General features: G+C 45.9%; 1 protein-coding gene across 3 annotated transcripts in view; it reads right to left on the bottom strand.

Moving 5' to 3' along the window:
• Positions 1-6,476: 6,476 nt before the first annotated feature.
• SYT17 (synaptotagmin 17) overlaps positions 6,477-26,165 on the bottom strand; it is an 88,651-nt gene continuing 68,962 nt past the window's right edge. For all 3 annotated transcript variants that reach the window (XM_027527239.1, XM_027527238.1, XM_027527240.1), the window contains exon 8: positions 6,477-7,933. In XM_027527239.1, coding sequence (XP_027383040.1) covers positions 7,737-7,933 — 197 coding nt within the window. In that variant the 3' untranslated portion in view covers positions 6,477-7,736. The remainder of the gene's footprint in view (positions 7,934-26,165) is intronic.

The following is a 26,165-nucleotide window of genomic DNA, read 5'->3' as shown; positions in this document are numbered from 1 at the left end:
CCTGGGCCCCGAGAAAGCTGCCTCCCGGCTTGAGCAGGGGAAAGAGGCCCTGCCGGGTCCGATGGCTCTCCTGCCCAGAACTCAGGAGGACTGGGTAGAGAGACCCCAGTCTCCGCCCTCTCCCCTCCCCTCCTTCTCCCACCTCCCTCCTTCCCGCACACCGAGGTCAGCTCAGAGTGACAGCCGGAAGGCTGCCCCTGGCCGGCCCGCTTCGGAGAACTAAGAGGAAGCACTGTCCTGCTTCCAAGCCACGAGTGACCTTGGGCCTGGGTTTGCATCCCTTGGGACTGTAAGATGGGACAATAGCAACATGCACGTCCCAGCCTGGCACAGGAGACAAAGCATCTCGGTGCCCTCAGACAAAGTGAAAATATAAGCTCAGTCGTGTCCGACTCTTAGCAACCCCATGGACTGCAGCCCACCAGGCCCCTCCGTCCATGGGATTTTCCAGGCAAGAGTACTGGAGTGGGTTGCCATTGCCTTCCCTGCAATGGACGTGAGTTTGAGTAAACTCCGGGAGTTGATGCTGGACAGGGAGGCCTGGCGTGCTGCAGTCCATGGGGTCGCAAACAGTGGGACACGACTGAGAGACTGAACTGAACTGAACTGAGAGAGGGCGCCCCCTTCAGGCAGGGCCTCAGCACTTGGGCTCAGCCGGTCCCCACCTCATCTGCTGCTGAGCCCTGGATTCCCTGCAGCGAGGAGGAAGGCCAGGTGTGGCAACTCCTACCCGGTCTTTCAGAGGTTAAAGAAGGCACTGGTAGAAGGTTCTTGATGTAGAGGAAGTGTTCAACAAAGAGAAGCAAATGTTATTGTTAGTGTATGGTTCTAGTGTGTTCAAACTTAAATGATGGTGTTTTATTGGAATCTTGTTGCATTTAAAAATTGATACCTCTAAAAATCAGAGTCTTCCTGTATCCACAGGCAAGTCACTCTGCCTCTCTGAGCCTCTCTTTCCTCCTTTATAAAATAGGGGATAATAACTACCTTAAAGTGTTTGTTGCTCAGTCGTGTCCAACTCTTTGCCACACTATGGACTGTAGCCCCCAGGCTCCTCTGTCCATGGGATTCTCCAGGCAAACATACTGGAGTAGGTTGCCATTTTCTTCTCCAGGGGATCTTCCTGACCCAGTGATTGAACCCAGGTCTCCTGCACTGCAGGCAGATAATCTTGACCATCTGAGCCACCAGGGAAACCCCCACTAACAGTGCCTACCTCACCAAGTTTAAATGTAATCATTTGTCTGTAATACTCAGCATAGAAGCTGGCAAATAGCAGGTGTTGAATGCATGATAGCAAATTTTGCTGTGATTGTCATTGATTCTGTGCAAGTCTTTACCTGGCCTTCTCTGAACACTACCCCCTTTCTCTCCTGAAATGCTCAGCCAGGTGCCCTGACACTTTGTGTGGCTGGCATTCACGGGCACAAATGTGTCCCAATCACTCACTTTCTCTTTGCACCACCCAGCTGTGCCTGCGAGGAATAACTTAACTCGTGCCCACATAGTGTGCTTTGCCAGCCCACGCAGGGCTGAAAGCCTGCCAAGGCCTGACTCATGCTAGGAGCACAGCCCAGGCCCGTTTTCAGCCATAGCAGAACTCTTGTCTACCCCTTGCCTCCAAGCTTTGTGGGGGTGTGCCCTGGAGCATGCACATTTATTCATTTAGAAATGACATGTTTATTATATGTGATATGCACATACAACTTACTGTACTAATATACCCTGTTATAAAACAGCCCTCCCCGAAATTGACTTATTTTAAAAGTTGATAGAAAAACATAAACACGGAAGACAGTTGGGATGCTTTCTCCCCACTCTCCATCATCTGGTGTGCTGACTGTCCTTCAGGGGCCCCTGCTGTCATGTCAAACACCCTCTGTGTGAATGGACCAGGTGGACAAGGAGGGTCAGCAGACACAGGGCACCGGAAATGCTTTTGAAAAGTGGAGGGCCCTTTGATTTGGCAAATGAACCTCCTAAATGATCCGTGTTGATAATATGTGGTGGCTGGAGATTTTGGTAAATGGGATCATGACCCTGCTCTGAAGGAAACACCACAAGTATTTGTGACATGCTCAGCCCAGCGTGTGGTTCATGGAGAGCAGCAGTGGCATCTCCTAGGAGCGCATTAAATGCATAATCTCAGGCCCCAGCCCTGACCTGCTGAATTGGAACCTGCATTTTGACTAGATCCCCGGGGAGTCATATGTACATCCATGTTACCTTACTCTAGACAGGGGCAAGCAAACTTTCTTAAAAATTCTATTTTTTTTAAGAAGAATTAAGAATTCTTTTTAGAGAAGGAAATGGCAACCCACTCCAGTGTTCTTGCCTGGAGAATCCCAGGGATGGGGAAGCCTGGTGGGCTGCCGTCTATGGGGTTGCACAGAGTCGGACACGACTGAAGCGACTTAGCAGCAGCAGCAGCAGCAAGAATTCTTTTAAGAAGAATATTTAAGGTGTACAACATGATGATGTACATTTCACTATATATATATAGTGAAATAATACAGCAAAATAATTAACATATCATCTCCTTTTGTGTGTGCTGAGTGCACCTGAAATCTACTCTTTGCAAATTTCCAGCATTCAGGACTGTGCTGTTAATTATAACCATCACGCTGTACCTTTGACCCCTAGACTTATTCATCCTACATAACTGCAACTTAATTTTTTTCTGTAAAGAGCCAGATAGTAGTGGCTTTGCAGGCCACAACTCTGAATCTTAGGAATGAGCCTGACTGGGTTCCAGTAAAACTTTATTTGCAAAAAAGAGTAGTGGGCTGGATTTGGCCTGTAGGCCATAGTTTGCACCCCCTGCTCCAGACTTCAAGTTTACTGTCTAGAACATAGACAATTTATTCACTTAACATATAGGATCTTTGCTGCCATTTGGAGGTTGTAGAGGTCTCTTCGTAACACAATATATATTTTCTGGTCTCTTAAAGGCATTACTCTCCCCTCAACCCTATACATGCACACATACACCCACTGTGTTCATGGTGCCTGCGGGTTCAGCAAAGATCTATTTCTTTCTTCCTATTATCTATCTATCATCTCCTTTAGTTTCTTACCTTTTAAAAATTGTCATTTATTTACCAGTAAGTAAAATAAAGTTCCCTGCCCCCCACCACCATTATAAAAGGGACAATAGTGGCTGGTTTATTTCATACTTTCCAATTCAGGCATATCTGTATCTGTGTTTAAATTTCAGACCTGCTTCTGTGTGACCACACACTGATTATTTAATCCCTCTTAACTTTGGTTTCCTCATCTGAAAAATGGAAATAAATCAATACCTTCCCTCATACAAGTGCTTAGAACAATGCCTGACACTTAAGCACTCAATATACATTAAACTACCATGAGATCACTATAGGACCCTCAAAAACACTGAATTGGAAGGTATAAAATTGTAGCAAAATGACTTCCCAAAAGATAACCCCTGTGACCTTCAGGGCAATGTCTTCCAGTCTTTTTTCTAGGCATAAGTTTAAAATTTTTGCTTAGTGGTGCTCATTCCTAATTATTTTAAATGGTATTTTTGACCCTGAAAAAAGGACAGCGATCCCATTGGCCATGGAAGACAGGCCACCCAGAAAGGAAAAGAATCAGGAGGCATGGACGGCTGTGACACCTGTGCTTCGCTGTTCTGTCTATAATCAGCAAGCACTGCCCAATGCGTGTCCATTAGGAACAGCCAGCAAGTGCGGTGTGTTAAGACCTTGCCAGCATTATCCTGGCTCATCCTCATACCATCTGCAGCCTTGCGGGGTAGAAACTGCCATCCTATTTTCAGATGAGTCAGTCCAGCACAGTGGTCAGCCACACTGGCTCTGATTTAAGTGTGTTAGGGCTGCTACAACAAAGTTCCAGAGATGGGGTGCCTCAAATAGCACAGCTTCACTGCCTCACAGTTCTGGAGGCCAGAAGTCCCAAGTCCAGGTGTTGGCAGAAGCCGTTCCCGGAAAGGCACTGTCCTCGGCCTGGGTCTCCAGGCCTCTCTCCTTGACTTGTAGATGCCGCCTTCTCCCCATGTCTCCGCACATCACCTTCCCTCAGTGTGTGTCTGTCTCTGTGTCCTCACCTCCCCTTAATGTAAGGACACCAGTTGTATTGGATCAGGGCCCACCCTGATGACTTCATTTAACCTGAATCACCTTTAAGGAGTCCCATCTCTCAACACAGTCACATGCTGAGGTCGTGGGGGTAAAGGTTTCAGTACACGAGCTTGGGGGAGCTGCAATTTAGCTCATACCAGGCTCTAGAGTCAGCCAGCTAGAATGCCTGGGCTGGCATTCTATCTCCACTGCTTACTCACCACTTAATCTCATGAAGCCTCAGCCTCCTCATTTATAAGAGGGAACTAACAACATCTCCCATGTGGGTTGCTGCAGGAGGATGAAATGAGACACTTAGCACTTGGCACGGTGCTTGGTCAGCCCTCTGGTTATTGGGAACGAGGGTAGCAGGTGCTGGGGATGCCCCACTTGCAACCCTCATTACCCAAGTGCCCACGAGGCTGCCGTGGGCTGGACCACCCATGGGGACAGCTCATCTGCTCGAGCACACCCTCGTTCTCTGCCCGGGGAGTTCTCTATGCTACCCAAGTTGGCTCAGCCCAACAGGACAGTGCTAAAGTGTCCAACACTGAATGCCAATGGGGGCACCCCTCAGGCCCTGAGCAATAAGATGCAGTAGTTAAAAAGTCCAGTTTCCCTGTAGTGGTCACTCTCAAGTGTATTCTATTAATATGTGGGTCCCCAGCATGACTGAGCCCTAGCTACTCACAATGCCAATTAAAGCAGGCTTTGATGGTGTTCCTCCTTCCCCTGACTTATCCTTCCGTTTATGATTCCTGGGGTCACCTCCCAAATAAGCCATCACACCCAAGTCCTTGCACCCAAGTCAATTCTAAAGGAAATTAGTCCTGAATATTCATTGGAAGGACTGATGCTGAAGCTGAAACTCCAATACTTTGGTCACCTGATGGGAAGAGCTACCTCGTTTGAAAAGACCCTGGTGCTGGGGAAGATTGAAGGCGGGAGGAGGGCATGACAGAGGACGAGATGATTGGATGGCATCACCAACTTGATGGATATGAGTCTGAGTAAGCTCCAGGAATTGGTGATGGACAGGGAAGCCTGGCGTGCTGCAGTCCATGAGGTCGCAAAGAGTCGGACACGACTGAGTGACTGAACTGCGCTGAACTGAACTCAAGTCCTTGCCTCAACATCAGCTTCAAAAGTGTCCCACCTGAGATAATGAGGAACCTGGGTCCCAGAGCAGCTCTGAGACTTGATGAGGGTGCAGGCAGGGAGTGCTGGGCCTGAGGTCTGAACCGTGGCTTCTCTGGCTCCAAAGCCAATCACCGTGTAACATCTCTAGTCCTGTTTTCCCTCATTCTGTTTATTCTCTGATATTTCTCTCCTCTTCTGTACAACCATGGGCAGGAAAGCGTTTTATAAAGAAGGAAAAGCTTCTCCTTTTCTCTCCTTAGAAACATAACCTAAGGCAATCTCCCTGTCTTTCCCCCTTGACCTTCATGCCACCTCCACTCCAGAGTGGGAGGCACCAGAGGACCCACAAGGGGATCCTGGAAAGCCCAATGGGGCCAGGAGTGGACCCATCTCAGCCCACGAGGTTTACCTAGGTCAAGCCCCTTTTACTGGACACGGCCAATAGAAAGCTAAGTAGCCATGGCTCTTGTCCTGAACAAATGAACAGTTTTACAGGAAAAAACTCTTCCTTTCCTCACCTGGAAAATGGGGATAATAATAGCTCCCTTGTCAAGAGGTTGTTGTGAGAATTTAAGGCTGTGCTGGCATTGGGCTTAGTACGCAGTAAGGCCTTAGTTAGAGGTAGTTGTTGTTAAAAAAGTTAAACAGAAAAGCTTCTTGTGGGCAGGACAGGAAGGAGCTGTCATTTCTGTCTTGGCAATTGAACCTGGGTCTTAACGATGAGTACGAGTTGAAATTATTAAGCTGCTGGTAACCATGATGCTCCCTGAATGGGGAGAGCCTGTCCAGGAGAGCCTCTAGATCCAGCTATGCCTAAAGCCAGGACTTCCTTTGTGGCTTAAACAATTTGGTGTTAAGTTCCCGTTGCTTGGAACAGGAGGGACCTGACATAAATCCTTATCTTCTTTTACACAAGTTCTCCTGTCAGTTGTCAGGTAAATATACCTTAATGTTTTAACTGTCCTTTCTGCCTAGACCACACACAAGTCTAACCAACAATGTCCAGCATGACTGGCTGTCTGGTTACACCCACTGTGGCCCTCGAGTGTCCCAACTGAGATCCTAGGTATCATGGGGCAGGGACAAGCCATCCCTGTGCCTGGCCTGAATTCTGGACCCATGAGATCTGTGAGCACGATAAACACCAGTGCTTTGAGTTTTTACACAGAGACAGTAACTGAAATACCCTCCTACCCTCCATGCCCGTGTTCATGAAGAAAAAGATAACTCAAATGCATGGCACAAATAAACAATCTTTAATTTCAATAAACAGCTCCCCATTATACCAGACAACACGCTGTGGGAAGAGATACAGAAGCATCCAACAGAGAGAGAGAGAGATCTATTCTAACTACACTAATTTCTTAGCACAAGAGAAGTGACTTTGGTTCACACACAAAACACAGCGAGACCCTCAGAGTGTGACAAGAGGGAGACTCTTGGGTGGGGGCGTGGTGGGCGTGGTGGCCTTTTTATTCCATGTAACTGTCCTCTGCAGGTCTTCTGGGAGTCACAATCACCATGGTTCGGTCAAAAAATGTTACTTCTGCTCTATCATATTCTATTAACTTGCTATTCACACACGCTACTGTTACTGAGGTGGGGTCTTGACACACAGGAGGGTGGTGAGTGAAACTTCACTGACAGGCAAGGCAGACAGGAGGAGTGCTCAGGCCTGAGGTCCCGGCCAGTGCCTCGCGCACCAAGGGGACACACAGGCACACACACACATACACACGCTCACCTGAGGGCACACACGCCAGAACATCCACACACATATCCACGGGGAGTCCCCAGGGAGAAGCTAACACAAGGACGGCTTCAGGGAAGCCAGGAGAGGCTTCTGACACTGGACTATGTTTTGTTGCCGTTTGGTTTCTTCAGATAGTCTAATCTATGTATCACACCCACTAAAGAGAAGACAAAGTACTTACACGTTGGGGCCAAGGTAGCAGGTTTGAGGAACCTCTGGGAACAGCAGGCTGTTCGGGAGTCACCCAGTGGGTGCGCATTTTGGGTTTGGGGGGGGGCGGTTAGGCCTCCCAACACTGGCCAAAGTGAAAGTGAAGTGAAAGTGTCAGTCACTCAGTCATGTCCAACTCTGAGACACTGGCCAGACTCTTGGAAAACTTCATCTCAGTGGAGGTTGGCACCCTCGGGGAGGTCTTTTCTCTGGCTTGAGGGTTGAAAGAGCATTTTAGGGCAGAAGGATCCAGTAGATTAAGCACTGCCCATAAGTCTCATGGCAGAGCCCGCTCAGCTTGCGGCTAATGGATGGATGGGGCTTCTGGAAAGTTCTCAGGCCCCACTCCTCAAGGGTGGCCAGTGTGTGATCAATAGTCAGTGTCCTCTTGGTTCTGAGAGGAGTTGGGTGTGTATGGGTGTGTGTGTGGTGTGTGTGTGCAGATGGAACAGTATACACATATGGCATTTTTTTTTGTCCTAAGTTTTCTTCCTTGTTTCCACAGATGACAGCTGCCGTCCCCGTGGCCCTCAGGTCACCTCCAGCGAGGCAGGGGACACGCGGTCGCACTCGGCCCGGGACCGCAGGCTGTGCCACTGCTCCACGGCCGTGCGGTGGGCGCTGAGCATCCGCCGCCAGTGGTTTGATTCCGAGGGGCCGGAGGAGTACTGGCCGATGACGATCCTCCCGATGAAGTCGTTGCTGCTCTTCATGTTGTGGCCGAACACTAACCAGAGGGGCAGGGGAGGCAGGACAGAGGCGTTAGTCTCCATACGCCTCGACGGCAGGCGCGAGTCCTTGTTTTCAGAACACTGTTTCTTTTAACCCCGGAAAATTCCCCGATTCCCTCCTCATCCTCCCGTAAGTCCCTTGGCTGCAGCTTTTGACCTCTGACCCTGCAGCCTCACCACGCTGCCCTCAGGGCATGACAGCCGGGTAGTCCCGGTGGACCCGCCCAGCCACCACTGGAGTCCCGCTGAGTGCTCGAACCAGGTTCTGAAGGCCGCACTGCTGAGGCAGGGGCTGGAAATTCTCTGTGGGGGCAGCCTGTGCGCTGTAGGCTGTCCAGCAGCACTTCAGGCCTCTACCACCAGCTGCCATTTTCACCCACAATCCCCAAATCTCCACACAGGGCCCAGTATCTCCAGGGCGTCAATTCACCCCAGATAAGAACCACCTGGTTAAGCTGTAGGTCATGAGAACAGACATCCTAGATGAATCCTAGGGCTTCCTTCATAGCTCAGTTGGTAAAGAGTCTGCCTGCAATGCAGGGGACCCTGGTTCGATTCCTGGGTCGGGAAGAGCCTTTGGAGAAGGGATAGGCTACCTACTCCAGTATTCTCGGGCTTCCCTTGTGGCTCAGCTGGTAAAGAATCCGCTGCAATGTGGGAGGCCTGGGTTCGATCCCTGGATTGGGAAGATCCCCTGGAGAAGTTTGGAAAGGCTACCCACTCCAGTATTCTGGCCTGGAGAATTCCATGGACTATACAGCCCATGGGGTCACAAAGAGTGAATCCTGGCTCTGTCATTGGACAGCTCTGGGACCCCTGAGATAAGCAAAGGAGCCCCTCTGACACTCAGTTTCCTCCTCGGTTACACAGGAATCTTAACTACCTTAGGAGCCTGCACTGAGATTCTGGCACTTAATGTTGTTCGGTTGCTAAGTTGTGTCCGACTCTTTGCAACCCCATGGACTTTAGCACACCCGACTTCCCTGTCCTTCACTGTCTCCCAGAGTTTGCTCAAATTCATGTTCATTGAGTAGGTGATGCTTTCTAACCATCTCATCCTCTGCCACCCTCTTCTTAGTAAGTGCAGCCTTGGCACTTAATAAGTACTCAACAAACACTACACTGCTCTTTCAATCCTCAATTTCTACCTGTTGACCTTTATGAAAGAGACAGGCTGCAGATCAAGGTTCCTGAGAGAAAGGGCTCTGGCAATTTCTTCTCCCTTTGTTGCACGGTATGTCCCTTCAGAAGGCTGTTAATTCCCATGCAAGCTTAATTCGTGTCTTTCAAGCCTAATGAGATAGCTTGATTTATCTTTCCAGCCGAGTTCTGCCTAATTCCTTATCTGCAAGTGGGGAGTCAGGGCATGCCATCTCACTGACGGGAAAGCAGGCTGTGTTTGTCTGTGTTATAAATGAAGGACTACAGAATGGGGACTATCAAAGATTCACCCAGCGTGAGCAGAGCACAGGCGAGCAGATCCCAGAAGGGGTGCCCATTATCAAACAAACCAGCTAAAATATGCAACCCAAAACAGAGACTGAATGCTAACAAATCTCTGTTCTCCTCTGTGGGATTCACATCAAGAATTCCAAATGATAAAAATAAGGGGAAAAGAAGAAAAGTGGAAAAACAAAAACCCTATCCATTGTTTTAAGCCCCAAAAGACCAGAGTGAACTGGGCTAAGTTCACTCCATCAACAGTGTCCCATACCTATCAGCTCCACGAACAAAAACTGGACCGCGTTCATTTTTCATACATCTGGTAAGGTGGCCACTATGCGTAGGTAGACCTGATTTATAGGGAAACCCCTTACAGAAGAGAAAAATTAGGACTAGTCTTTGCTTAATAAAGGAAACTGCTGAGAAGCTCTCTGATGCATCTGAAAAAACAAACAAGCACAACTTCTTTGAACAGGCAACATGCAGGACTCTTGAACCACACCTCGTAGGGAATGGAAGGTTAAACTTTCACCAAATGAAAACAAGTTACCAGAGTCCCTTTTCCTGTAGGCCTCACATCTAAAGCAAGATATCAGGAGACCATTTCAGGCCCCATTTGGGCTTTTTCCCTGGGGATAAAATGTTCTATCTTCCTCTGCCTCTCCAAAACTCAAGAATGAAAATGGAGAAACAGCCTAGTGGTTTTGCTTCTTTGGGAAGTGGTTTTAAGAAAAGAAATCTCAAATATTCTCAGGTACTGTTGGTGAAAGAGGAAGCAGTTTCATCTTTTGGGCAGAGTATCTGCTCAAAATAAGAATGTCATTGCTTAAGACCCACCAATTCTACCTCCAGAGATCTGTCCCGTAGAATTACCTGCACGAAGGGACAAAGATACACATAAAAGAATTATCCATCATAGCAGGGGCTGACAAACTGGAGCCCTCAAGCCAAACCTGGTCTGTACCTGTTTTTTGTAAATAGAGTTTTACTGGAACCCAGTCAAATCTGTTTGTTCACACAATGCCTGCAGCTGCTTTTGTGCTACAGCAGCAGAGTTGAGTAGCTGCAAGAGGGACCGTGTGGCCTTCAACGCTGAAAATATTTACTATCTGGTCCTTTACAAAGATGTTTGCCAACCCCTCCTCTAGAACATCATTTGTGAGCATGAAAAATGGAAACAACAAAAACACTTCACGAGCAAGTGTGAGTGAGGCTGTTGATATCCTGCCCACCATGGAGGCTACCCCTAGCCTTTGTTGCTGACATCCCACGGTGAGCACCTGCTGCGCTCTGCCTGGGACATGCCAGTGTATGCTGACCACGTGACTTTCGCAGGGGCCTTGGGCCACACAAGAGCAACTTGACCTCAGAAAAGGCTGGGGACTAGGGTCAGCCACCCAGACTGTCAGCCATGCTTGCACAACTGACCCCTAAACCAAATTCTAGACACGAAGCCTTCAGTGAGCTTCCCTGGTTGGTGATCCTCCGAGCATGTTGCCACATGTCACTATTGGGAGAATGAAATGCTGTCCACGTGACATTTGTAACTCATGCCTGGTCTCTCCTGGACTCTGCCTTTTGCTGGTTTGAGTCTGTATCTTTTCACTGCAGTGAACTATAACCATGAGTATAACAGCTTTTCCAAGTTCTGTGAGTCCTGGAGGATCAATGAACCTGCCAGTGGTCCCGCCTCCCAAGCTCCAGTTACCCCCTCATGGATCATCCTTCACTCGCCTGCCTCCCTTTCTGGTCTCACTTGCCCAACCTCTTATCAGTATTTCCTGGGATCACCTTCCTAGTAGCCTGCTTGCACCCAAGTCTTGTCTTAGGATCAGCTTTGGGAGCACCCAGACAAACACTGGAGAGGACTAATAATTTCTGATGTGACAATACCATGGAAACCAGCACCATGGTTAAAAATGAGACAGACCTATATATACAAGATGGAAACGTCTCCAAGACATATTGCTAGGAGACAAAATCTAGTTGCAAAAACAGTATATGTAAACACAATCTCTTTTTGCTTAAAAAAAAAAAGAAAAAAAAAATGATATTGGGTTGGCCAAAACATTCGTTCAGATTTTTCCATAAGATCGTATGGAAAAACCCAAATGAATGTTTTGGTCAACCCAATATATAGATTAGAAAACAATATCTGGAAGACTATTCACAAAATTGTTCAGAGCAGCTCTCTCTAGGGAAGGGAAACAGAACTTTCTACTTTCTGTACTTATTATATAAGTATGTACAGTTTGAGCTTCTAACAAGAATATATAATTTTGGGGGAAAAAAAAACAAAGGAAAAAATAAGCCTCTATTAGAGAATCTACATCGAAATCAGCAGAAGGGGCAGAAGTATGAACGGAAATCTGATAGCCTACGCTTCTTATCCCAATGTGCAAAGTAACTTGGCTTGGTGAATCATTCAGCTCTTGAAGGGTGGTCGCTCTTCAGTGATTCAGCCGTTCTGACGGGAAGCAGTCGTTGCTACGGCCATCTGAGCTAATTGGCAGGCTTCGGGACTTGCAAATCACTTGGAAAAGTTATGGCAATCTTAGCAGTCTTTTAAAAGCCAAACATTTAAAATGCAAATTGTAATACCCTGAATAAAACTAATGACTTCTATCATAAACGTTGCCTGGGAGAACATCAAGTTGGCCATCTCTGTCAATTCCAGGGATTGTGTTGGTGGAGAGCATAAGGAATTACACTGGATATTGACTGAATCCAGAGAGCGGCTCAGAGACAGGAGGCTAGATATCCCTGGCCCACTCCACCCTGTACACAAGGAAGCCAAGTCACTGAGCGAGCTGGTGGCAACATGCAGTATTTGCAGCAAAAAAAAAAAAAACAAAAAACAACCCTGTATATGAAGTAAATTCCTCAAAACTAGATCCCTATATTTCTCCCTTTCAAAAACAATAATATCTAGAAATTTTATTGTGAGGCACCCCAAATATCCCCACTGACTGTCATGGGGACTCATTTTACTACCATGATTAGTATATATCTTCACAATGTATATGCTCTAATTTATCCTCATCGTCTGGAGGGATTTTCTGAACAACCTGAATAATCCAGAGAGTGACAGAAAGGCGCAGATGTCAACAAGGACCTATTGTATAGCACAGGGAACTATACTCAATATCTTGAGTAACCTATAATGGAAAATAATCGAAAAGAATGTGTGTGTATGTGTATAACTGAATCATTTTGCTGTACACTTGACTTAACACAACATTGCAAATTAACCATATTCAATTTTTAAAAAGGCATAGATGTCACAAAGTCCAAGCACAAAACCTATGCAGAGGGGGCCTCACATTTTCTCTTAGATCTTATTTATTCTTCATGAATTTAGACATAATTCAAATATACTTGGTCATCGGCTTTCCCCATCTGGAGTAATTTTAATCAATTTAGTGGACCGTGACTACCAGACAGATACCAGAACTTAGAGTAGTACAGGGCCATTTGATGAAGGGGCAAACAATCCTTTCCTCCTTCACAGAGCTCGGGGATGGTCACTGTGTGATCATTTATTTATTTATTTGAACTTTTTATTTTGTGTTCGAGGATAGCCAATTAACAATGCTGTAAGTTTCAGGTGAATAGCAAATAGACTCTGTCATATATATACATGTATCCATTCTCCCCCAAACCCACCTCCCATCCAGGCTGTCACGTAACACTGAGCAGAGTTCCATGTGCTATATTAATATAATATGTCCTTTTTGGTTATCCATTTTAAATACAGCTGTGTGTGCCTGTCACCATCCCTTCCAAAGATCCCTTCCACCTAGAAACTGTAAGTTCATTTTCTAAGTTTGTGAGTCTATTTCAGTTTTGTAAATAAGTTCATTTGTATCACTTTTTAGATCCCACAGACAAGAGATGTCCTATGGTATTTCTCCTTCTCTGTTTGACTTCATTCACTCGGTATGACTCTGATGGTTCACTGTTATGGGGGCTGCTCTGAGCCCCTTGGTCTGTCCATGGTGCTGCAAATGGCATTATTTCATTCCTTTCAATGGCTAAGTAATATTCCATTGAAAGCCTTCCTAAGAGAACAATGGAAAGAAGTAGAGGAAAACAACAGAATGGGAAAGACTAGAGATCTCTTCAAGAAAATTAGAGATACCAAGGGAACACTTCACACAAAAATGCGCACAATAAAGGACAAAAATGGTATGGATCTAACAGAAACAAAAGATATTAAGAAGAGGTGGCAAGAATACCCAGAAGAACTATACAAAAAAGATCTTAATGACCCAGATAACCACGATAGTGTGATCACTCACCTAGAGCCAGACATCCTGGAGTGTGAAGTCCCATTAGGCCTTAGGAAGCATCACTATGAACAAAGCTAATGGAGGTGATAGAATTCCAGCTGAGCTATTCCAGAATCCTAAAAGATGATTCTGTTAAAGTGCTGTAGTTAATATATCAGCAAATTTGGAAAACTCAGCAGTAGCCACAGGACTGGAAAAGGTCAGTTTTCAATCCAATCCCAGAGAAAGGCAATGCCAAAGAATGTTCAAACTACTGTACAACTGCACTCATTTCACATGCTAGCCAGGTCATGCTCAAAATCCTCCAAGCCAGGCTTCAACGTATGTGAAAGGAGAAATTCAAGAGGTACAAGCTGGATTTAGAAAAGGCAAAGGACCAGAGATCAAACTGCCAACATCTGTTGGATCACAGAAAAAGCAAGATATTCCAGAAAAACATCTGCTTCATTGACTGTGCTAAAGCCCTTAATGGTGTGAATCACAACAAACTGTGGAAAATTCTCCAAGAGATGGGAGTACTAGACCACTTTATCTGTCTCCTGAGAAACCTGCATGCAGGTTAAGAAGCAACAGTTAGAACTGAACATGGAACAGCAGACTAGTTCAAAACTGGGAAAGAAGTATGTCAAGGCTGTATATTGTCATCCTGTTTATTTAACTTATATGCATAGCACATGTTGCAAAATGCTGGGCTGGATGAAGCACACGCTGGAATCAAGATTGCCAGGAGAAATATCAATAACCTCAGATATGCAGATGACACCACCCTATGGCAGAAAGCAAGAGGAACTAAAGAGCCTCGTGATGAAGGTGAAAGAGGAGAGTGAAAAAGCTGGCTTAAAGCTCAGCATTCAGAAAACTAAAATCATGGCATCTGGTCCCATCACTTCATGGCAAATAGATGGGGAAACAATGGAAACAGTGACAGACTTTATTTTTTTGGGCTCCAAAATCACTGCAGATGGTGACTGCAGCCATGAAATTAAAAGACACTTGTTCCTTGGAAGAAAAGTATGACAATCCTAGACAGCACATTAAAAGGCAGAGATATTACTTTGCTGATAAAGGTCCATATAGTCCAAGCTATGGTTTTTCCAGTAGTCGTGTATGGACCATAAAGAAGGCTGAGCGCCGAAGAATTGATGCTTTTGAACTGTGGTGTTGGAGAAGAGTCTTGAGAGTCCCTTGGACTGCAAGGAGATCAAACAAGTCAATCCTATAGAAAATCAATCCCAAATATTCATTGGAAGGACTGATGCTGAATCTGAAGCTCCAACACGTTGGCCACCTGATGTGAAGAGCTGACTCGTTAGAAAAGACCATGATGCTGGGAAAGATGGAAGGCAAGAGGAGAAGGGGACGACAGAGGACGAGATGGTTGGATGGCATCACCGACTCAATGGACATGAGTTTGAGCAAGCTTCGGGAGCTGGTGATGGACAGGGAGGCCTGGCATGCTGCAGTCCATGGTGTCGCAAAGAGTTGGACACGACTGAGAGACTGAACAACAACAAATATTCCACTGTATATATGTGCTACATCTTCTTTACCCACTCCTCTGTTGATGGACATTTAGGCTGCTTCCATGTCTTGGCTATTGTAAACAGAGCTGCAGTGAACACTGGGATGCATGTATCCTTTCAGATTATGTTTTTCTCCGACATATGCCCAGGAGTATGGTAGCTCTGTCTTTAGTTTTTAAGAAACCTTCATACTGTTCTCCATAGTGGCTGTACCAATTTACACCCCCACCAACAGTGTAGGAGGGTTCCCTTCTCTCCACACGCTCTCCAGCATTTATAATTTGTGGCTTTTTTTTCTGTTAGCTACTCTCGCTTGTGTGGGGTGATATCTCATTGTAGTTCTGATTTGCATTTCTCTAATGAATTAGTGATGTTAACATTTTTTTCATGTGCCTGTTGGTCATCTGTATGTCTTCTTTGGAGAAATATCTGTTCAGGTCTTCTGCCCACTTTCTGAGTGGGTTATTTGTTTTAATGATGTTAAGCATCATGTGATCATTTGTTTTTATAATTTAAGATTCTGAATCTGTAGGAAGGCTCAGTGTCCAGGTTAATGGGTCAAATGAAGTACAAACAGTTTTCTTTCAAACAGTTAAAACTTTAAAGCCTTTTTAAAAGTATAAGTGGAAAGCATTTGGGAAGTAGAAAATTTACTCAAACCCCTTTACTTCTCCTCCCTGCCTGATTATGGGAGAGCGCCAGCTATGCCAGGAACACGCTCTGAGCTGTCACACTGCTCTCCCTCCAACCTCGACAGACCTCAAACACCCTGACAGCCACAGTCTCCGAGCATCGCCCTCTGTGTGGACCATTGAGTCACCGAAGTCCATCTCTCTCCATCCTCAGATGCAGAGCGGACACAACCGGCACATTACACTTTCTGGAATTTCTCTCTACAGAATCATCAACATATGTGCCTCTGTGGTGCCAGTCACCACGGCCATGCAGCTGAGGAAGTCCTAACTGGCAAAACCAAAGCAGGATGAGAGGCTCAAGGCTTTGAAGGAGTGTGGAGAGTACCACTTCTCTACTAAGCACCTACTCTGTATATGGCCCAGGACTAAGCACATCACATGGATTAACTCACTTAATCTTCACACCAACCCTCCACAGTGGCACTGCCCACCCTTTGCACTGCTGACATTTGGGGCCAGATCACTCTCTGTAATGGGGGGGCTCTTCTGAGCACTGCAGGATGCCCTGTAGCGCCCCAGCCTCTGCCCACTGGATGCCACTAACAGTCCTCTCCCAGCTGTGACAACCCAAAGCAACTCCAGACCCAGCCAAACATAATCCACCCCCTCCCCCTCCACTGAGAACCACTGCTCTAAGGCAGCTGCTGCCATTGGTCCATTTTACAGGTGGGGAGACCGAGGCCCAGAGGTGCAGAGAGATTCCTGCTCCAGTCAACATCTAGGTGCCCCGAGTGAGTCAGGGGCAAGATGAGGCTTGCACATGTTGATATTTGCTGTAAAAACGATTTTGTTCTTTCCTGAAAGAGCTAAACTCTTGGCTGCTAATTTAGTTTGCCAAGGCAGACGGTTCTGGAAGGGAAGCTAGATGACTTAAGAGTGTGGGTGTGATAAACACTGCAAATGGGAAAAAAAAAATCTTGATCTTTTACCAGCAGGGGCAGACTTGGCTGCTCCCCACTTTGCATGCTTGGTTCACAAGGTGATGCCCCCATAAGCAGGGAGGGTCCCACTCATGGAACCCCACCTTGTCACTGTTACCTGAAAGCTACCTCTTGGGTGCTGAGTGGAGCTGCTCTCCTGTTTTCAAAAAAACTGCACTAAGTGACCAAAACCCATCCTCGCTGTTCCACAGTCCTCCCAAACTCTTCACTGGGGAGGGATCCTCACGCTTCATCAGGCTGATATGACTTAGCTCTTGGGGGAACCCAAAGCAGTCTACATGTCCCTGCTTCCTCTCCTTCCCCCTCCCCACGGGTCAGCACTGACACCCCACAAATGTGGTACGCATTCAACTTCTGCAAAACCTCCTCAAACTTTAGTTGGTCTCTTGCGTTTGTGGACGTGGAGGCTGAGCGTACCCACCATTTGGTATAAGGGGCCTGAGCAACCACAGAGTTTGGGATTGGAAGTGAGCCTGGAACCAACAGCCTGCAAATACCTCTTTTTTCTTCTCCCTGAGACCTAGAAGCTGTTTCAGGTTTTTCTTTAAAACCAGGTAGACCATTCTTTTCTGGAGCCTTGGTTTCTCCATTTACACAATAAGTGGGGATTTAAGGTCCCTTTCAGCTTTGAGATGTCTTTGGTTCGAAGACGTTTCATCCATAACTTAAGGATGATGTTTTTTACCCTTTCCTGGCTCATTCTGTGATTCACAGCAGCTGCTCGGACAGAACTTTTTCTCCATGTTTTCCCTTCTAACAGTCATCGTGACAATTTAGATAACAGTATTACATAATTTAAAATCAGCAATGCTGAATCCTGACTTCTTTTTACTAGGCACTGAATAAATATCAATACCTTATCGACATTTCTGACTTAACACCACCATCCTGTTAGGGAAGATGCTATTTATGCCCCCGTCTTACAGATGGGGAATTAGAGGCTCACAGGGCTTAGGAGGTTGAGTGTCCAAGGTCACACAGGCAGCATGGGCACAGAGGGAAGTGAAACTCAAAGCTCATTTCGTCTCCTCCCATCTCAGAAAGAAGAGACGTCTCACCCATTCCTCCCTTCCACGGACCCTGACACAAGACAAACACAAGATGAGGAGTGAAAACATTCACGACAGGCCCTCCAGCCAGCATGTCAAGGCCAGAGGAGCTGAGAGTCAGAATGGCCCTAAATCTCCTCATGATGGTGCCTGGTTGGAGACCTTCACACCACCTCTCTGAGGCCCAGCAGGGCCAGGTTCATCTCCAACATCTGAATGGATGGCTGCTTCTTCAGCAGCACAGCAGCCAAGGAAGTTGTCTCATGTTTAGGGACTATTGAAAAGTATAATAATAGCAGTTAACGCTTATATAGAGCTTATCATGGGCTAACCCTGTTCTACAGACTATCGATACACTAAATTACTTTGTCCACACAACTCTAGTTATAAGGAGAGGACTATTATTATCTGCTCGGGTCTAGAGGTCACACACTGGCATCATGGCCTGCCTCCCAGAAGGTGGACCTGGAGAAAGCCTTAAGCAGGCTTGGGTCATGTGGGTGGAAAATTCTGGGATACCAGTCCTCTGAAGTGATCTAGAAAGGGAGATGTGGACAGCAGGTGGGGACACCTCCTGGACTCCCTAGACTCCTTGCCTTCAGACCTGTCACCCCATTTAAAGTACAAGGCCTAGGAGAGAGGCTCCTCGTGCCCAGGTATGCAGGCGACGCTGGCTTAAAGTGTTGGATTCCTTTAATGCAGCGGTTCTCAGCTGAGGCCAATTCTGTCCCCCAAATTTGGCACTGTCAAGAGACAACTGGTTGTCACAAGTAGGGGTGAGGGGTAGCCACTGGCATCTAGAGGGCAGAAGGCAGGGGTGCTCCTAACCATCATACAATGCAAAGGACAACCCCCTAGCAAAGAACTGTGGCCAGAAGCTGGCCCAAAACATCAAGTGCAGGGGTTAAGAAACTCTGCCTTAAGGGAAAAGCATGTGTTTGGGGTTTCCTTTCTTTAAGACTGAATCCATCGACATCAAAGGAAAGTCACCGAGACCCAAGAAGCTACAAAGATCTGCAGGGAAAGAGAGGTGGGAGGGGAGATGGAGGGAGAGAAGCCACCTCATTGAGCTCAGGAGGGTTTGGGAGCTCAGCAGAGAAGAAATTTCAGAGTAAATTCAGGGAAAGAGGAAATTGGGGTGAAGGGGGAAGGTGCTGCTGAGAATGTCGCCGTGGCTTATGAATCAGATCGTCCTCCTTTCCCAAGAGAAAGAAGTCAAGGTTGAGATTTGTTTGACAATTCCTTCAGACCACGGCCGGACCACTTCTTCATGCCTATGTGGAAACTGAGCCACGTGGAGCCTGCATTTACAGGGACAACATATGGGTTGGAGAATCACATTCCGATCTGTGTGTGAATCACACCGTCTAGGAGGAAGCATTTAAAAGTGTGACTATAATGTAATGTGCTTGTTTTTAACATGAACAACCAAAACTTACACATCTGAATGAGGATCATCTTTGTACATCTGTCTCAGAGATGCTGGCCCTGCTTTGGGAGAAAATGTTCACAGCAAACTGTCTTCTGAGCTAGTTACGAGACACCTGTTAAAGCTTTAGAAGATGCCCCTTGTCTTCTAAAATAATTGAGGAAATAAAGGAGAAATACCATGAACATGATAATCACTTGGAAGACTTTTAAAGAGACCAGTGCCTGGGCCTCACCCCAAGAAATTTTGTTGACTGGTTCAGGGGTGGGAGACTGGATGCCAGTGTTCTAGAACTGCTCCCCAGAGGATTCTCATGTGTGGTCAGGTTAGACACTCTGCATTAGAAGCAGATCAAAATATCCATTGGATTGGGAGCTGAACTGGGAAAAAAAAATCCCATGTTTGGTGTCAGAAATGTTGTGAGTAGGGAAAGACAGATTTTTGTTTTCACTGTGTTCCAATAAAACTTTATTAATAAAAACAGGAAGTGGACCAGATTTGACCCAGGGACTGTGATTTTCCCATCCCTGATCTATATGAGACAGTGATGCTCAAAGTATGGTCCCCAGACCAGCAGCTTCATCATCACCTGGAGCCTGTTAAAAATGCAAGTTCCCAGGCCCCATCATGGATCTACTGAATCAGTCCCTTGTCCTATATAATTTTTCTTATTTCCCACCAGGCACTCTTCCTTAACCTGCAATGTGGGTCAACGCAGCTTGTGTCTTGAATCCTAGAGCAAGACAAGGTATCAAATCCTAGTGACAGGTAGAGGCCCAGGTTGGATCCAGCCAGCATGACAGTGGTAGAGCTGGGGATGAACTCAGGTCCTGATGACCTCCGGGGTCTCTACTCAACTTCTCTTGGCACTTACAACATCCCAAATTATGCTTTGAAAGCCATGACACTAATTTGAATGGGCACATTCCTTTTTTTTTGCCACACCCTGGCATGTGGGATCTTAAGTTTTCTGACCAGGGATCGAACACACTCCCCCTACATTGGAAGCACAGTCTTAACCACTGAACCACCAGGGAAGTCTTAAGGGCACATTCTAGTACGTTTAAATATCACTCTACTTTTAGAATAGATACATAAATTGTTGTATAGTTATACACAAATTGGAGAAGGCAATGGCACCCTACTCCAGTACTCTTGCCTGGAAAATCCCATGGACGGAGGAGCCTAGTTGGGCTGCAGTCCATCGGGTTGCTAAGAGTCAGACACGACTGAGCGACTTCCCTTTCACTTTTCACTTTCATGCATTGGAGAAGGAAATGGCAACCCACTCCAGTGTTCTTGCCTGGAGAATCCCAGGGACGGGGGAGCCTGGTGGGCTTCCGTCTATGGGGTCGCACAGAGTCGGACACGACTGAAGCGACTTAGCAGCAGTAGCAGCAGCATACACAGAAATACTATATTAAAAATGTGATGAAAAACTATAAGTACACATAATTATATGAATAAATTTCATAAGGATAATGTCAAGTGAAAGAAGTGGTGATTCCATTTCCATAAAGGTCAAAAAGCAGCAAAATGAATGTATGATAAGAGAAGTCATCACAGTGGTTCCCCTAGGGGAGAAAGCAGTAACTGAAAGGGGCCCAGGAAAATTTCTGGGAACATTCTCTTTCTTGATCTGAGTGCCAGTCACATGGGGTGTGTTCATTTTATAAAAATTCATGAAATGTATGCTTAAGACTGATGCACTTTTTCTATATGTATATTACACTGCAACAAAAAGTCAATTTTAAAAAACAAGAAATGGGACTAACATCTACAAGTGACCTTGAAACGCATGAAAGAAAATGAATTAAGAGACAGAGAGATGGAGATATGTGATGATAAAGCAAACAGAAATCTAGGTGGTGGGAATATGGATGTTGACTGAAACATTCTTTCAAAATTTTTAAAGTTTCTTAATAAAATGTTGAGATTAAAAAAAAAAAAAAAAACCAAGGGACTTTCCTGGTGGTCCAGGGGCTAAGACTCCGTGCTCCCGATGCAGGGAGCCTAGGTTTGATCCCTGGTCAGGGAACTAACTAAGACCTGGTACAGCCAAATAAATTCAAAAATTAATGAAAGAATTGAAAAAAAAAACCCAAACACATAAACAGCTCAACTGTCGTACTTTTATATTTATAGCCTTTACTTGCTTCTTTAGAGCACAGAAATATCAACTTCCAGGTCTGTATGACCATGTGGTTAGTGGCTGGTCACAGGGCCTCTGGATCCTGCAGCAGGAAGGCAGTGTGGTAACTCACTGGGGACAGACGGGAGCAGGACAAGACTCCCTGGGGAGGCGGTGACGCGCCCGCAGTGGGTCCTGCCAGCTTGTCCCAAAGACCACAGTAACCAGACCACACTCTGCCAGAAACACTGTCCTGCGCCTGAACTGAGGGGTCGAACCCCCTGGGAATCTGTCCACTCACACCACCAAACAAAATTCAGGTCGACTTTGGACCACTGACCACAGAGCACACCCCTGCCTTCAGTGTCTTCCTCCTTCCACATGAAAAGCTGATCCACACCACGAGTCACTGGGGAACTGCAAATTAAAATCACAGCCACTTGTTTCATTCAAAAAAATTACCTACGTAGAATAAAACCCATCCATTTTAAGTATATCAAGTTTTCTCCCTAGCGCTTAACATCATTCCTACTTGGCATAATTCAGCCATTTTGTTTACTGCCTGTTTGGTTTACAACATTGGAGCATTCACCTGGTGAAACTTGGATTTTTGTCCAGTTTGTTCATTGCTGCAAGTACAGCACCTGGCTCACAAGAGCGACTCCATGAATATTTGCTGAATGAATATATACATTAATATGGAAAATGTCCAAGATATATTATGTGCAAAGAGCAAGTTGCAGAAAAATATATTTATATATTCTGGATGTTAACAACAGAGGATGGAGATCTATATACACATATGTGCACACATATCACACACACACACACACACACACACACACACATAGGTGCACACATTCCTGGAAAGAAGGCTACAGTAAATTGTTAAGAGTTGTGACCTTTAAGTGGGGGGACTGAGAGATTTTTATTCTACTGTCTCCTGTATGTTTGTATTATATACACATATGTATTATACATACATATATGTATATACATTTATACATACATATAATAACAACATAAAAAAAACCCTGTATTGGCAAGGGAGAAAGGGAAAGATATACCCAAATGAATGCAGAGTTTCAGAGACAAGAAAGAAGGGATAAGAAGGCCTTCTTAAATGAATGATGCAAAGAAATACAGGAAAACAATAGAATGGGAAAGACTAGAGATCTTTTCAAGAAAATTGGAGCTTTCAAGGGAGTATTTCATGTAAGGATGGGCATGATAAAGGACAGAAATGATAAGGACCTAGCAGAAGCAGAAGAGATTAAGAAGAGGTGGCAGGAATACACAGAAGAACTATGCAATAAAGGTCTTCAGTTCAGTTCAGTTCAGTCGCTCAGTCGTGTCCGACTCTTTGCGACCCCATGAATTGCAGCACGCCAGGCCTCCCTGTCCATCACCAACTCCCGGAGTTCACTCAGACTCATGTCCATCGAGTCAGTGATGCCATCCAGCCATCTCATCCTCTGTTGTCCCCTTCTCCTCCTGCCCCCAATCTCTCCCAGCATCAGGGTCTTTTCCAATGAGTCAACTCTTTGCATGAGGTGGCCAAAGTACTGGAGTTTCAGCTTTAGCATCATTCCTTCCAAAGAAATCCCAGGGCTGATCTCCTTCAGAATGGACTGGTTGAATCTCCTTACAGTCCAAGGGACTCTCAAGAGTCTTCTCCAACACCACAGTTCAAAAGCATCAATTCTTCGGCACTCAGCCTTCTTCACAGTCCAACTCTCACATCCATACATGACCACAGGAAAAACCATAGCCTTGACTAGATGAACCTTTGTTGGCAAAGTAATGTCTCTGCTTTTGAATATGCTATCTAGGTTGGTCATAACTTTCCTTCCAAGGAGTAAGCATCTTTTAATTTCATGGCTGCAGTCACCATCTGCAGTGATTTTGGAGCCCATAAAAATAAAGTCTGACACTGTTTCCACTGTTTCCCCATCTATTTCCCATGAAGTGATGGGACCGGATGCCATGATCTTCGTCTTCTGAATGTTGAGCTTTAAGCCAACTTTTTCACTCTCCACTTTCACCTTCATCAAGAGGCTTTTTAGTTCCTCTTCACTTTCTGCCATGAGGGTGATGTCATCTGCATATCTGAGGTTATTGCTATTTCTCCCGGCAATCTTGATTCCAGCTTGTGTTTCTTCCAGTCCCCAGATAATCACAATGGTGTGGTCACTCACCTAGAGCCAGACATCCTGGAGTGTGAAGTCAAGTGGGCCTTAGGAAGCATTATGATGAACAAAGCTATTGGAGGTGACAGAATTCCAGCTGAACTATTTCAAATCCTAAAAGATGATGCTGTTAAAGTGCTCTAGTTAATATGTCAGCAAATTTAGAAAACTCAGCAATGCCAAAGGACTGGAAAAGGTCAGTTTTCATTCCAATCCCAAAGAAAGTCCAGACTACCATACAACTGTGCTCATTTCACATGCTAGCAAGGTTTGCTCAAAATCCTTCAAGCTGGGCTAAAACAGTATATGAATAGAGAACTTCCAGATGTACAAGCTGGGTTTAGAAAAGGCAGGGGAACCAGAGATCAAATTGCCAACATTCATTGGATCATGGAGAAAGCAGCGATTTCCAGAAATAGCTACTTCTGCTTTATTGACCATACTAAAGCCTTTGACTGTGTGGATCATAACAAACTGTGGAAAATTCTTAAAGAGACGGGAATACCAGACACCTTACCTGCCTCCTGAGAAACCTGTATGTAGGACAAGAAGCAACAGTTGGAACCAGATATGGAACAAGTGACTGGTTCAGAATTGGGAAAGGAGTTAAGACACTGTATATTGTTACCCTGCTTATTCAACTTATATGCAGAGTACATCATAAGAAATGCTAGGTTGGATGAATTACAAGCTGGAATCAAGATTTCCTGGAGCCGTATCAACAACCTCAGATATGCAAATAAAAGCACTCTAATGGCAGAAAGTGAAGAGGAACTAAACAGCTTCTTGATGAGGGTGAAAGAAGAGAGTGAAAAAGCTGGTTTGAAACTCAACATCCAAAAAACTAAGATCATGACCTCTGGTCCCATCACTTCATGGCAAATAGAAGGGGGAAAAGCGGAAGCAGTGACAGAGTTTCTTTTCTTGGGCTCCAAAACCCCTGCAGATGGTGGCTGTAGCCATGAAATTAAAAGAGGCTTGGTACTTGGAAGGAAAGCTATGAAAAACCTAGACAGTGTATTAAAAAGCAGAGACATCACCTTACCGACAAAGGTCTGTGTAGTCAAAGCTATGGTTTTTCCAGTAGTCATGTATGGGTGTAAGAGTTGGACCATAAAGAAGGCTGAGTGCTGAAGAATTGATGCTTTTGAATTGTGATGCTGGAGAAGCCTCTGGAGAGTTCCTTGGACTGCACAGAGATCAAATCAGTCAATCCTAAAGGAAATCAACTCTGAATGTTCATTGGAAGGATTAATGCTGAAGCTGAAGCTCTAATACTTTGGCCACCTGATACGAAGAGCTAATTCACTGGAAAAGACCCTGATGTTGGGAAAGACTGAAGACAAAAGGAGAAGCGGGCAGCAGAAGATGAGACGGTTAGATAGCATCACTGACTCAACAGACATGACTTTGAGCAAACTCCAGGATATAAAGGAGCCTGGCATACTGCAGTCCATGGGGTCGCAATGAGTTGTACTTAGTGACTGAACAACAACTAACAACATTCCATATCCTGTGTGACCCTGTCCCATCACCACATGAGGGTGACAGGGACCCATAAACCACAAGGTGGGGTGGAGTAGAGACTAGAGTGAAAAGTACTGCACTCATCGTCCCAGAAGGGTCACCTGGCCCCGCCTCCCACTGAGTCAGGCCACACCACCTGTGACATGGGGCTTGTTGGCAGAGTGAGATATTTCTGTCTGACCCAATGTTGATGGGCAGAAACAGGAAAGCCGTTTGCAATTACACAGATGAGCACAAATTCAGCCAACATGCTCTGCCGAGGAACTCTTCACACTCAGATGGCTAAAGCAAAACCTCGAAGAATGATGAGAGGCCACAATGCTATAAGGAGAAGAAACACGCCCCAAATAGGTGCACTACAGGAGCGGACCAGCTCCGAGTCCATGCCAACCTGCCCTTCACAGTTCCTGGAGGCCACAGCCCCACCCACAAACCCCAAGGAGACCAGCAGAGTCACTGACCTCTGCTCAGCGTGTCCCAACCTCAGCACCCCTGATCTCCTCCTCTGTTCTGTGCACTGTAGGATGTTGAGCAGAATCCATGGCCTCTGCCTCCTAGATGCCAATAGCTTCCCCCAAGTTGTGACCACCAAAACTGCCTCTGGACAGCGCCAGATGTCCCCTCAGTGACAAAAATTAGCTCAGCTGAGAACCAGCAGTCTAACTGCTTTTCTAAGTCAGTAGGTGCCCAGGGCTAGCCAGACAAAATGTATTTGGTGAATTCAGTGCAAGAACTGCTCTTGTTAGGCTGAATTCCCCAAACCTGGAACTTGGTGGTATGGGATCTCCTGCTGACACTGACCATGAACCCAGAAGTAACACGTGGCTTAGGGAGGCAGAGGAGCAAGCTGGTTCAGGGTCTGGCTTGCTCTGTTGTTTGCCTCTTGGTTGCCTGTGGCAGAGATAGCCGTGTGGTCTCCAAAGCCTTTTCTTCCTGGACACGCAACTGGACTACATTTTCTAGCCTCCTCTGCAGGGAGCTGTAGCCAAAAGAGTCTGGGTGGAAGCGG

This window comes from Bos indicus x Bos taurus, chromosome 25 (genome assembly GCF_003369695.1).
Source record: "Bos indicus x Bos taurus breed Angus x Brahman F1 hybrid chromosome 25, Bos_hybrid_MaternalHap_v2.0, whole genome shotgun sequence".
In the NCBI taxonomy this organism is placed as follows: Eukaryota; Metazoa; Chordata; class Mammalia; order Artiodactyla; family Bovidae; genus Bos; species Bos indicus x Bos taurus.
This window is presented reverse-complemented; position numbering and strand designations above follow the sequence as displayed.